Source organism: Manacus candei, unplaced genomic scaffold (assembly GCF_025592945.1).
Source record: "Manacus candei isolate 608988 ecotype Guabito, Panama unplaced genomic scaffold, ASM2559294v1 h1tg000036l, whole genome shotgun sequence".
Lineage (NCBI taxonomy): Eukaryota > Metazoa > Chordata > Aves > Passeriformes > Pipridae > Manacus > Manacus candei.
Window position 1 is genome coordinate 4,452,342 of NW_026138084.1, and position 14,990 is coordinate 4,467,331.

Below are 14,990 nucleotides of genomic sequence, written 5' to 3' on the forward strand. Positions count from 1 at the left end.
ACACAGCTCTCTTCTTTAAACCCTCTATACTTTTACACCTTCTGGGATCAGCATTAGAACATTCTAAGCACAGGGGACATTTTAAGTTTTTTTAAAAACAGTACAAATGGTGGGAGAATGAAATATTTGTGTAAGCGCTGACAATGTCAAAGAATCATTTACCACCTATTGAATCTGAGACTGACAACTGAACTCTCCAAATAAGAAATCATTTTAAAAGCTTAGTACATGATAGAAAATATTGTTGTGTTAAGATAGGTTGCTGTAGGTTGTGTAAAATAAAATACTGCTCTGGTGTCAGCAACGGAACTCTGAAGCAGTTGTGAATAACTATTTATATTCAATTGTCACAGTGCTGATGTGCTACAAAGTGATCAGTGTGGTTCAGAAACTTCCAGTCTCTCACTGATTAAAGGCAAATCTGGTCCCACAACAGATCATATGAAGGAAATTCCAGGCTTAAACTGAGCTTTTGTTCCTATTAAAGAGACTGTGTATGATGTCAAATGCCTGGTCTGATCTAGGTGTGAATGGCACTTTGGGACAAAACAGCTTGTCTTCTTTTTCCTGCCTCTCCCTCAAAACTCTTGAAGATCTCTGGCAAAGCCTTGCATGTTTCCAAGCCAAGAGCATCAGCAGATATTCAATGGTGTAAAGAATGGATGTTGCACTATTACAGTGAATTTAGATAAGCTGGATCCACACAACTAGTGATCATTCTCCCTCACTCTTTGAAATTCTATGACAAAACAACTCAGTTTAAGTACTGATGCTTCTTAGAGTAGGATCTATTTGTAGAATTCAAGATTGAAAAGCGGTGAAAAAGTAAATAAACTAAGAAAAGTAAGTAAAAGACCTATTTACTTCCCTAGTTTCAGATACACAGCTTAAATAAAAAAGCCATAATTCTAATACACCTCGAATATATCCCCATATTTATTCCTATTTCTTACAGGTTTTTTTAAACCCCACATGCTAGCACTGCAACCAGAGTGCATTTATATTCGAGCGAGGAATCAGTGATACAGAAATGCCACAAGTCATTCATGGAGTGTCTGGGAACCTCAACGTCTCTAAGCAACAACTTTTGAATACAAGATGTTTTTCATGTTGTGCAAATTATGGTCAAAATCCTGTAAAAAGAGCCCATATCGGGTGCCAAAAAAGGGCTGTTGTGGTTTAACCCCAGCTGGCAGCTCAGTCCCACACAGCAACTCAGTCACTCCCTCCCCATGGGATGGGAGGAGACCGTGTGTCTGTCTATACACATAAACACATAGAATCATGGAATCATTTAGGCTGGAAAATCCCTCTTAGATCAGGGGCCCAACCATTAACCCTGCACTGCCAAGGCCACCACGAAACCATGTCCCTAAGAGTCACACTGACATGCCTTTTCAATTCCTCCCGAGAGGTGTGTATTATGTATCTGTATTGTATAAATACACAAATATAAAAATAACATTCAGATTAAGTCAGTTACCTGTTCAACCTTTATGTCATATTCTCCATGGACCTTTTTTCCACGAAAAGCCTTGGCCCTGCAGGAAAAAAGGGAGAGAGAAAATAAAGGATATATGTATCTATAATCAGTAGCTACAGAAAAGCTGCTTGTGAGGCCTTCAAGTGTCTTAAAAACATATATACATAGCAATTGTATCTGTCTACTACACATGTACAATTCTTTGTCTTTTGACATCCTGGTATCCTTACCATCCCATCACGCAGTACTTTGTGATAAAAAGCATTAGTGCGATTTTCAACATTAAAGTGAAAACCTACTGAAATATTAAAACATACTGAAATACATGTTTCACAGTTATTTATTAATCTGAAAGGATTTCCACTAAACAGGTGCAATCTTGCTCTTGTTAAAGTCAACAGCACCAGTGGACATTAATGTCAATGTGAACCACTTCATGTTCATCTTTATCCACATCGTTGGTTTAGAAAAATGGTTTATTGGAAACACTGTGCTTAGAAACTTTATGTTGTTTTTAAAGAAAGCATCAGAGGTACTGAAGACTGTTGTCAAATTTGCAAGTGCCTGGTTTACTGATCAGTTTTCCTTTCTCTAGACTATAACTTGAGTTGAAGTAATTAATGGGAAGGAGAGCTCATGAGTAATTATTACGTGCCAGGATTGTAGCAATAAAACAGAACTGAATTCCCTGATCCAGCCTCCCAGGCCTAACAATGACATTCTTCTAGGAATTTGTCCATTGTATCCCTTAGGCAGTATGGATCTGCTTTGGAGTAAAAGAGAAATTACAAAACAAGGTAAATCTGTTGATAAAAGGGAACTACTCTAACACTTGGACATTGGAAAAGGGATATGGGTTCAGTCTCTCTGCGCTTTCTTTGCTCAAGCCAAAGCTTAGAGTACCGTTCCCACTTCTATTACAAGCAAGCACAAATTTGTTGCACAGTCCAAAACCAGAAAACTACAGAACACCCTCTCAGGTGTTAAAAAAAAAGTAACTGCCCATTTTCAACATCTGACAAAATGCTATTATATTACACAAAGTCCACTTCACCAGTGAAAGTAATACATACTACACACTAAAACAATTTATTTTTGCTTATGGAAAATCTTATTCCCACCGTGGGCCAGAAGAGTTTCACCACTGGTTTCAATAGTGGAAGAACCAAACTTCATAATAAACAACTGGCAATACTTCCTTTGGCAGCATATTTCTTAAGGATATCTTATGTGTTATGGATGAAGGATGGGAGAAAGCAAAGACGGTGTTTATACTGAAATCACACACTAAAATATTGCTCAACAATCCATTCTGTACAAATGTGCAATTGATAAGAAGAAAACAAGGAAGAAAGCATTTGTGTTATGGGTTTATACTGTATTCTTGCAATAAATACACATGCAAGATGAAGTTTGAAATCCATTGTGTTATCATAGGAGGTGTATACTTATCTGGATGTTATCAAATATTTTTGCCATCAAAAGCAGAAGTTAAATATCCTGTGGCACAAGTGTAACTTACAGAAATATCATTGATCACTTGTTTTTCTTTCTAAATCTGTTTTGAAATCCCATGTTGGGAATATGAATATTACCTCTGGAAAGCTTTGAAGATGTCTGGACCTGGCTAAAGTTTTATAATGCTGTTTATGTTGAAGCATCAGCTGGACCATTTTAATCTAACAGAGGCAGGATAACCCAGGTTATTTGTGCCAGACCAGAGAGGAAGGTCTCATGATCAAAGATAACACCACATCTGCCTCAGGAGAAAACACCCAATTCACAAAGACAGCTCTAATGTCTCTCTGAAAAACTAAGATTTACCACTGCAAAAAATATTTAAAACTCCCATTCTGATCCTCATGGATTTAACAGCAATGTTCTTGCCGAATTCTGTTGGGAACAGGATGAGCTCCTGGATTTTACTTCTGAGGCAGCAACAGGTGAGGTAAATGCATTATTGGACATCACATGACACAAACTTAATTTAAACAGAATTATGTTGGCTACATTATGGTACAGCTGCCTCTTGAACACTGAAAAATAAGCTTAGAATAATACTTAGTTTCTTCAAAGCTGAATTGTAACTCGGCCATACACAGAGATTAAACCTCCCCCAATGTTCACTTTAACAAATATCAACAACCGATTTCTTCTTTCAGAAAGGAATTGGAACTGGGAAACCACAGAGAGCCAAAGACAGGAGGCTCTTCTACTCTTTACCCCCAAGTCCAGTGCACATATTGGTTAGGGAGATAATGAAAATATTAGTTAATTATTAATTAGTGAGGTGCTATTCCTTTAAATTCAGTCTTTCTACTTAAACACCATTTAAATGAGGTAACCTCCAAACAACTAAACTCTGACATGATTCACCTTTCAACAAATGACTTCAGCTTTGAAAATAAACAATAATAGTAAGTACTGAAGTTAAGCAATCTGAGGCTTGAAAACAAATGCAAAATTTAATCATTTAGATACTTCATTTCAAAGCAGCTTTAAGAAAAACTTTTATAAAAATCTATAATATTCCATGATATTCTCCAAATGTTGAGCAAAAAACTGCAAGAATTTATCTTGATATCTCAAAAAAATAACTTACAGACTCATGACTCAGGCATTTCAGAACAAATTCTAAGAAACTGCTGTGAAATAGAATCTAACTTTCATTTTATTTACTCTACCTAGGAAATAAAGTCATGCCCTGCTTGACTTGAATTTCCCATTCTCAATATAAGGAACGTGCAATCCTATCGTAAAGACATTCATTACATACTCACATTAATTTATTTTTTTTTTACTGTGGGGAGATGGGGAACAAAAGTCAAAGAATTTACAGAATTCCACTCAACTGTAGTTTGAAATTCCTATTAAGCCTTATTACTCTTGGTCCTGAGCATAGAACACCTGCATATCAACTCTCAGAGCTTCCAGGGACAGGGGCTTGTGTGAGGTGAGCTGTCAGCAGGAGTAAAGTTAAAAAACAAGTATGCCCCAATTCAGGGAACATTTGCTGCCTGTTGTTGATGATTTCTTATATTTTACATGAGAAGGAAAGAAAGTGGTGTCATTATCCATCTGAAACTCAAACACTGCTTTCCAAAGCCCAGCTCTAGCAGGGATGCTGCCTACTGGAGTTACCAGCGTGACCTCTTCCAGTCAGAGTCTTTTCAAAATATATGCAAATTATTTATGCATTTTTTGCTTCACAGTTCATTTTCTGGATGAAAACCTTTCACATTTAACATTAAACTATAGAATATGCAGTTGCCATAGATGCAGCCTAACACAAACTCATACCACTCACTGAACTTTGGCAAGGACAATGAATTAAGCATTAATCATTAACAGTGTTTCAAATATATCAAAAAGGCATGATATGTTTCCCTCTTCCACTACACAGTATCTACATACTTTTCCACAGTATTCTACTATGCCATGAGACCAATCTGGTTTCATTGTGGTTCCATTTCATATAAATGAAGCATTAAAACTGCTGGTACTTTTGACTGACAACAAAATCAACAGTAGGGTCATGCCACTACAATTTGCATTAACACAATGATGAGTTGATCAGCAACAGCCTTTATTAAAGTCAAAACTAATTACTGATCTGATCAATAAGAAGATTGTATGCTCCAAAATAATCATAGTACAATAATTGCTACAACAGGACAAAAGTTTGTCCATCATTTAGATCAGTAGCCCCCTCCAGAGCACACAAACTGCACACTGCCAACATCTGGAAACAGGTGGTGGGATTCACTGCAAGCAAGGTGATGTACATATACACATCCAAATAAATACACACAATATGCTCAGATAACTGGTTCACTGGAATTACTACATCCATGTAAACATACTGGCAGAGTAATGCCACAGACTCAGCCAGACTTCGTTGGACTTAAAAAATGTTGTGTCACTAAGTGACAGAACAGATGCTGAAGAGAAAGTAAGATCAGTTTTCAAGTTCAAGTCTGAATAGAAATAACTGATTCTTTAATTCAATTAAAAAAAAAGAAGACTTTTGTAAATACATGAAAACCATAAGAAACTGTTACAAAAAGTAAGCATATGGTAAGATCTGCACAGTATTTTCATTTGATGTGAATTAAACAACAATCTACTGAAAGCAGTGGGAATCTCTCTCAACATCAATGTGCTCTCGATCTGAGAGTACCAACATGTTGACTTCCAACTATGTTGACTTCCAACCAACCAGCCAAGCTAATAAAACTCACCCTTTGGAACTGCTCTGATGAGGTTATCATGACTAAATAGAAGAAGATATTAAGAATACTGTAAACATGCTGACTTCTTTTAATTTACTTGTTCCACGTTTCTGCAACAAGAGATAGATAGGAGACTTACAAAATAGAAGTATTCTACTTAAAACCTGACTTTTATAGACCAGGATACTCTTAAAAGTGTTATTCGGGTTCTGCAAAGACCTATTTGGATTTAAAACACGTTCTTTTCGTTTCTGCAATGTGAAGTTATGCTCTTGGCACTTGACCCAGCCAGTATTTCACTCTCACATAAAACATGTTTGCTCAAGCTATTACTTCATACAGAAATTGCCTCAGAAGAAGCAGACCATCACCACAAAATAAATGACAGAACACATCAAATGTGTGACTTCTAGCTTTAGAAGTGCTCCCTGTTGAGTTGGATTTCATCAGATTAATGATAATCTCCATCACCAGGAGCCTGTAAATCTGCTCTGAAACAGCACAGGTTAACAGGTTCCATAGCTCACATTTGTATCAGGCCAGTTGCATTTTACTCTTAATCACTCAGCTGGAATCCAGGGGAGGCACTGCAATGGCAAGGACACAAGGATTGCTCTTTGGAGTGTGAGATGACAACTCACAGAAACCCCACCTGCAACTTGATTCATTTCATAAAAATTCAGTATGACAGGCAGGACACGATCAATGTAGTTCTTCACTCCAAGTCCTAGTCTGGCCTTTTGAAGGGGAAAACAGAGCATTCATTAAAAAAAAGTGCTTCTGCCAGTAAGGTCTCAGGCTTCACTGTGTGTTTTCATCTGAAATCACTGTCTCCACTACTCCTGTAACAATCTTGTCAATTCAAATCTATGGAAAGAGAATTACTGGGAACAAAGGCAAGCACTTATGGTCCTGGTGTACCTTAGCACATGATGGAGTCATCCCAGATGGCCTCACCCTGGAACCTCTGACACAGCTAATTCTATCAGGCCAGGGAATTCCTTCATCACTCATCTGCCCACTTTTACTGGGGACCATGAGAGCTCAGCTACCCCAGCAGCTCAAACTGAACAGGGCACAGGAAAGGTCTGTAGGCAGCACTGCTCCTCTGGAACAGGGCTTTCCTTCCCTCACTTCTGCAACTTGGAGTAAAGAACTTTGTTAAATACCTGCTTATAAACCAAAGGTCCTGCATGCAGCCTCCTCTGCAGAGGCTCTGAACCCTCAAACCCTTCCCCACTTCCTTCACCAGGGATGGCTAAACTCATGAAAAATCACAGTAAACACTCTTCAGTGGAGGACTTTCCTGCCCAGACAGTAGAAAGGCTGCCCAAAGAGATTCAGCTCTAAAAGCTTATTTAAAAATAAAGCATAAACCATCTAGCAATAAAGAACACAAGTTTGTTAAACAGCAATTATTCTGTTTCCCTGCCAGTGCTGCATATCCCTCTTGCTAGAAAAGGTGGGGTTTTTTTCACAACAGTTTTATATGTAGCACTTCCAGAGGCTTCCATAATCTCCAATTCAAACCCTTTTTTATTCTCCTAATTTATTAGCAGCCTTCCCTATTTAACAAGTTCTCCCATCCCTTGGCATGTATCAGAATGCTATCTCCTTTACTCTGATGATGAAATTTTAAGAAAACACAGCCATCTTTTTCTTTCAAGCCCCCAAACCATATTTGTGGCTTTAATCTAGAGCCCTTCTATTGGTCCCTCTGCTCTGTGCCTTAACACAGTGTTTTCTCTAGAGATCTAATGAAGAAGAAAGTGCCTCCTACCCTTGGATCTCTCATTTGAACTTAAATATTTTCTGGGTCTTTTCAGCAGCATGCTAAACTGAAAATGCCTCATTTTCTGCCCACTCAAGGTGAAACAAATCCTCTTTCATGCCCAAACACTGGTAATGTCTCAAAATCCCACACCCTGGTTATGTAATATTTACCATTAGCCCATTACTTCTGTGCAAGATTTATGTCACGATGTAACTTCTGAGGGCTTTTTTTTTTTTTGCAAATTAGATGACAAATGAGAGTCTTTTTAAAAATGTTCATTCCCTCACCAGTAGAAGACCTAATATGTGATGCAACACATTATAACCTTTTCCAAATCTGTTAGACTCATTAGAAGGACTACTACATTTTCCCAGGGTTAGGGTCATAAAAATATTTGTATTCATGAGATGAACAGAAAGTTCCAACTTTTATACAGAAAAACATCACTAGCCAAATTATGAAATACTACTGCTCTGAATCCTGGTGGAGGTTTTAAGAGTTCTCAGTGCTGAAGACTCAAAGTTTGTCTTCTGCACCAGCTGCTCCAAGTTCCTTAATCTTATCTACTAAAGGAATTACATTGCAGACTGAAGTAACAAAGTCAATTCCAAGTCTCCTACCAACTAAATTCACTCTTACCAACTCATCTGCTGATAACCAAGACAGATTGGTACGACCTGTTAATGAGCAACCCTACTGTTTAGAATGGAAGGCATGCTAAATTACCTTGAAGTGGCAAAAATGTCCCACAATTCAGCCACTTATGATAGAAAAAACCCCAAATTATCTAGAAATATAATGTAAAGATATGTTACTTTACTTTTTTCTTATTGAAATAAAGAAAATAGGCTGAGCCTAAAAGACTTTACACTGCCAGGAAGTAATTTCTGGCAACTCCTGAAAAGCCATATAAACTAGAACGAAGAGAAAGAATCTTTGAGACAGAATCCATATTGTCAATAAAATCTTCAGCAGAAATTTATCTGTCTTCTATTTTTTCTATTTATACTGAGTTCTATAAAGTGTTTCAAATACCTCTAAGACATGTGACTCTGTGAGGTAAGTAAATTTGAACCATTTATGCCTGGAGACACTACAAAGTGTCACTCATATATAACGTGTTGAGCTATCAACACGTTGGATGGATTTTCACCGTTGAGGATTCGGCACTTAATTCAGAAACTGTATCTTGAAAATCTCTCCAGCTTGTCCCTCTCTGAGCTTGTCCTGTGGATGAGGTTATGAATGAACTGGTCAATAGGGGTAAGAAGGAGAGGGAAGAGTGAAAGTCATGCATGTGTGGAGAGAGTGGGAGAGGCACACCTTTCACCCAGACCTTGGAGCTAAACCAGCTGAAGTACAACATGAAACCTTCACTCCTCATGTCAGACCTTAAATCTTGAGCCCCACGCAGGGACCAGACCCAGGGAGAAGGAAGGACTGCCTTGAGTGCCAGAACACCTCCCTGCAGACACACCCACACCCTGGCCCTGGCAGAGAGTGCCACCGGTGCCACAGGCAAGGCTGGGTACTCTTGTCCCCACCCGGAACGCCACAGAATTACACCCTGGCAGCAATACTTCTGTGACTCTACCAATACTGAACTAGATTTCAATGAGTTGAAGATAAAAATATTTTTCACAGATCAGCAATTGCTTTATCTCTGGCTCAGGTATCCTTTTATCTCCATCACGCAGATCCAGTCTCTTCCAATTCTATCACTAGTGTCACATTGCAGAAACACTAGAGGTCCAGTTTGAATAGAGCCCAAATAAGTGGTGTAAAACAGTATTTGATGTTTCAACTTTTTCCAGGCAACTGAAACTTGTGCTTTTATGTTTATACTTCAGACAGTCAAGTGCTGCCCTGAGCAGATCAATCAGAAAACTTAATCTTGGTTTAGCATCTGCTGAGATGCTGTAAGAGCATATGGCTTTTGCTGCCCTCTTCTGTAGGAAGAAATGTAGATCAGATTGGCTAAAAACTTGATTCCAGTCAATAGATAAATTAGATAAATAGCTAAATAGATCCATGATCATCCTGGCTTTACCAGTTTTAGGGTACCTTCTCTTTGCAAGAGCAGCAGGGCCAGGCAGGAGTCCCACACAGGAGCTGGCTGGAAACAGTGAGAATATTTCAATATCATAAGTCAGGTGTTTGCTTGGGCTCAGGGATGGGTGTTAGGTATGACATGTATCATGAACCCAACTTGAAAATAGTTTAAATCTACTAGAAAAAGCATATTAACAGCAATAGTAAGAATACTCTCCATGTATTTAACGCAGCATTAGCAACAACCCACAAGGAAATTAATCACTGACATCAACATGGATTAAATTACTTGTAATTGCCAATGCTTTCCATGCTACTTCTCCTATTTTCAGTTGAATTACTGAATATTATTAAGGTGGGATTTTTTTCTCTCTCTCACACAGTTTCCATTGGCTTCATGACAGTCTCCTCTGACTCCAAACAAGATTCCCAGTGTATCAGAAAGGTGGGTGGTACCTCCAGTGCAATTGCTCCCACAAGGGAAGAAGGATTTCATGCCCTGTGCTGAGGAGAGGAAAAATATTAATTTATCAGTTATTATGGAAGAATGAGCCTCAGAAACATGCATTTTATCTACCCATTGGCTTTAGAGGAAGGTCCAGAATGCTGCCACAAAAACCCAATTGCTTCAAGATGCTCAAGTTACAACAGCCCTTGGAATTACATTAAACTGATAATTCTCAGTGCAAATGGATACTAAGAAAACAGAAAATGTTTTTGCCATTATCACTTTTTCACTTTTGTTTAAGCTTCCCAAATATGAATTAATTAGAAAATTAATCTAACCACCTTGTATTTTAATATTTTACTTTAAAGTACAATCATATATAATTTTGTCTGTACTTCAAATATTCATGTTTGGTTTATTGATTTCAATATTCTCTAAAAAGCTAATATTCTCTAAATAACTAAGAGCCTGTGTTCCTGAGTTTTATTCAGCTTCCCACTACAGATTAGGGAACAAAAGAATTTTCTAATACTGCTGAAGGCAGTGAATTATATTTTTCACTACAGTAAACTGGCCCCATAATTCATACTCTAGACAGGAAGCATTACCCACCCCTTCCCCAGGTGAAGCTGACCTTGGAAATATGGACTTTAAAAATCTCAACATGAAAACAGTCCAAAAAGCTAAAAGTCAACTAAATCTATTGGGATCTGTAACACAAAACAAACCCCAAGCCTCAAGGATGTTGTGACACAGGGGGAGCCATCGGAGATGAGAAACAGGACTTTTGTGACAGTGGTATCTGACAGGCATTTCTGGAGACAGCTGTGCAAATACTTCATCTGCTCATAGTGTATCTAATTAGGAGCTGAACTGAAAACAAAAAATCTCTGTGAGAGTGAGACACATTCATTTTGGTCTAATTATGCATTATAATGATACAAAATCCCACAATGGCTCACACCTTCCTCATCATTTGTAAAACAAGGTGAGCTGAGCTTGCAGTGTTTCATGAACAGTGGAATCAAACGAGTCCCACACTATCCCAAGTGTTTGCTGTACAACTGCATGGGCTGCTCTAGGCAAGGGCTGTGCCTCCCTCAGGTTGTGTTCAGCCTTGCAGAGGAGCAATATGAAGCAATATGGAGCATCCCACTGTCCCTCGGATTGGGGAGCTGGAAATCCAACAGTGTGCCAGAGAATTGAGCAGCAATCTCCCAACGAGGCTTGTTGCAAGCCCCCAGCAGCCCCAAGCCCTCCCAGCTGTGAGGAGCAGAGGCCACTGCTGAACAGGAGCAGGATTCCAACATCTCTCCCCCTTCCCAGATGAGCACTGTTTGCTTTGCACAACTAAATGCTGTCAAATCTAAGATTTACTGCTAAAAAATGGTAGTGTAACAGACGTGAAGCAACTCAAATGCAAACAAACATTCTCTTTTGGCATACAGTCATGCTTAGCATTAGTTGCAATAATTACATAATTGAAGGATTCACATTTATGGAATTAATTCCCCCAGTGACTACAGGGGTGAGAACAGGATTTGTTCTCTTCTGCACACAATAGCAAAGCCTGTTCCAAAATCTCAGAGATTTCAGCAAGTCTTTACTCTAGGAGCTGTGCCTTACAAAGACTGCCTTACACTCCCTTGGTGACCCAGAGCACCTAGCCCAGGATGCTCAGCAGATGAACTGAGGTCACTTTGTGGGCTACACCCACCCCGTGAGTCCCCAGCGGGAAGAGGTTGGTTTATGCTGTCGGTCACCTCTCTGCTAATGCATCCTTGGGCAACCACAAGTCTGGAGTCCATGGCAGGGGTTCATCTGGATGGGAGTCACTGGAGAAGGGAATGGGAGTGCTTTTCCCATGGACATGCTGCCATTTGGCAAAGCCCACGGCAGGCATGTGCAAGCCCTCCTTACGTAACACCCGAATCTGCAGCAAGTTACCGGGAAATGATTTCAGGAGTGAATTTATGACTCTGCGCAAGGATAATCATCCTGGGGAGTAAACAAAACATGAACAAACAACAGCATTCAGAGTGAGAATATGTTTATGATTATTCTACAGTGAGGCCTGTTGGGACAAAAATTCAGGATGTGTTGAAAACCTCTTGGAGCTGGAGACCCAGGGTATCCAAACTGCAAGTTTAATTTCCTTAAGGAAGAAAGGCTGTTTGCTGCTGCATCAACACAAATTGGTCTGTAGTTAGAGCAGTGATGGCTTTGAGGAGACTCACCTATCAAAATCCCAAAGAGTGGCACACTGCTAGTTTCTCCTAAAATCCTTCTTTTATCATTTGTGAATGAGGAAAAAACCTAAAACAAACAAGATGAGCAAGTAATTCCTAAGCTCCTAACAGCACAGTCAAAGGAAAATTCGACAGGATTTGCAGACATGGTTGTTAATTTTTTTAAGTAACTCAGCAAATATTTATGACTACTTTTGAAGTTGGTATTTTATGTATTTTCTCCTTTTTCACTTTAGAGGTTCATTCTTATCTCAAGAAGTTTCTTTAACTTTATTTTCTGAAACAACATCTATTTTCTATAGCAATCAGTAGCAAACCTGCTGAGCATTATGTTCATTAACTTTATTTTAAGCTCCTGTAGTCTGAGTTTCTCCATTCTCATGAATTGCTTCCTATGTTCCATTGTCCAGTATGTAATGAAAAAAAAACTTGCACTGTTGAGTTACAGACAGAAATGGAAATACTACTTTTGTGGGGTTTGTTTGTTTTTTTTTTTTAATATTTCTCATTGAGTGGATCTCATTTTTTGATAATATAGTCATAACATGCACTAACAGTATATAGCAAATAAGGACAGATTCCTTCATCAAGATTTATGGGCAATCAAACCAATCTTAGTGAGTTTTAATCAAGGATCCCACGATTATGGGCATTTCTTCTAAATACATTTCAAATTCTGTCAATTCAACCAGGATTACTTAAGACAAAAATCCTACACCTCTTTACATTATTTTGCATGTTCAGCCATTTCAAGACTTCCCTGGGATGCTCACTGTCCCTACCTTCCTGGAAAAGGAAAGCAAAACAAAGATTCATTTCTACAATGTCTCATTTAGGGAATAATGAATCCCTGAAGTGAATCAGAGCTTCTGCATGAATTGATGCCTCTTCAGAACCGACCAGAGCAGGTTCTCACCTACATCCAGTCCAGCACTGCCATCTGCCGGGAGCTGCAGCTCTGGGAAATCACTGGGAAAAAATATTCCAGTTTCGAGTGCTCACCAATTTGCCAATCAAAAACTAATAATTAAAAAGTAATGGTGGTTTAATTTCAAACTGGAATATTAATCGCTGTAAACAAACTCGGAGCAGTGAAACGTAATTTGAGCAGTAATTTCCATCTATTTTCTATTGCTACATATTGAGCTCTAATTCTGCTTCTGCAAACTTCCAAGGGAAAAGAAATAGCTGAGGTGTTTTCTCAGATATACCTTAGATTACAACAAAACAAGTGAATTTATCACAACCCAAGCTGCAGTGCAGATTTCACAAGACACATTGGCACAAATGATGGCCAAAAGCCATCACCACCTTTTCTTTTACAATTTACCTCAGTATGAGAGACTGAAAAAATTAAAAATAAATTTTAAAAAATGTTAATGCATTATTATTTACTAAATCAATAACAGCTAGATTAGATTTCCTAAGTTTTTGTTTCTCCTAGCACAGTAAATCTCACTTAATAAGTTGTGCTGTGTGTGGAAGAAGGGGAACTGGTAAGATGTACCTCCAGTGGGAGAGTCTTTTGTGGTCCCCCATTATTGAATGTAACACCCCTGTGGCTCCCTTGGCACATACACGGCTCTTGGAACAAGCTCACCAAGGTAGGCTTAGAGGGAAAGCAAAGTGGAAACTTGTACTCAGAAATGAACACAAGACAGGTCTAGATATCAAAAACTGTGAGACAAAGAAAACTGGGAAATTCTTAGTACCAGTTTATGACCATTATTTTGCATCATTCATCCCAAGGAAAGAACAGGACACAGGGTCACTTGTAGTCCAGTTTATCATTAGGTATCTATATAAACAATAAAGAATAAAGCGAAACTACCCAGTTTTCATAATTTTTAAGAGATTAAATCTTAATTTCTCATCAAATCAAGGACTGGCCTTGTGACTGAGTGTCCACATCTTGACAATGGCCCTCAGTGACAGACAGGACAGCTGGGCACACTGATGGTTGAATCCTTGTTCGTCTCCACCTTCCCTCGATAACTTCTCCTCAAACTACCACATCACCCCCAGTACACACTCCTCGTGGCAGGACAGCATGTCTAAAAGCTACTCAGAATACCCAATTTTCAATATATGTGCTCAGAAAGGAACAAATTAACGTGAGCAGCTCTCTCCAAAGCAGTGCTATTTCCTTGGTCAGCCTGACAGAAACCAGAAGATCACTGCTGCACATTCAGACACAATTCCCTGTTAGAAAAACACCTTGAAAACACTTCCATGGCCCTGTTGCAAATTGGGCTGGTTTTTGCACTTTGCTGCCGAGGAGGAGATAACTGGTAGGGTTTGATATTGCCCTTTCTCTCCAAGATGTTCCGCAGCCTTTAATGACCCCTGCCCTGTGCCCCAGCACAGCCCGCAGTGTGCAGAAGGGTCAGTCCCTTGGGCTGGGGCACGGTGAGCTCATTCCTCACCTCTCCCAGAACACATTTCACAGACAGAACCTCTGCTTGCTGTAACACTGCCGAGAAGCTGCCATTCCAATAGCCAGAGTAGGCAAAGGAACAGAAATATTGCAAAGCAAAGCCTTGCTATGCAGCTATTCCAAGGAGTCCTAAAAGCCCGGAGGAATGTGAATTACTGTGTAACTCCCAGCAGCACAAATAAACAGAACAGCAGCATCCAAGCCAGCACAGCGGGACTGAGAACACCACACCTGACCTCTGCATCCAAACTGTCGAGCTGGGAGTGAGAGACAAACGTGGAGTGATTCACAGCCAAGGAAGGGAAGGATTTACGA

General features: G+C 39.2%; 1 protein-coding gene across 1 annotated transcript in view; it reads right to left on the reverse strand.

Moving 5' to 3' along the window:
- Positions 1-14,990, reverse strand: part of SYN2 (synapsin II) — a 180,484-nt gene that overhangs the window by 115,833 nt on the left and 49,661 nt on the right. The window contains exon 2 of the mRNA XM_051793337.1: positions 1,484-1,541. Within this exon, the coding sequence (XP_051649297.1) occupies positions 1,484-1,541 (58 nt within the window). The remainder of the gene's footprint in view (positions 1-1,483; positions 1,542-14,990) is intronic.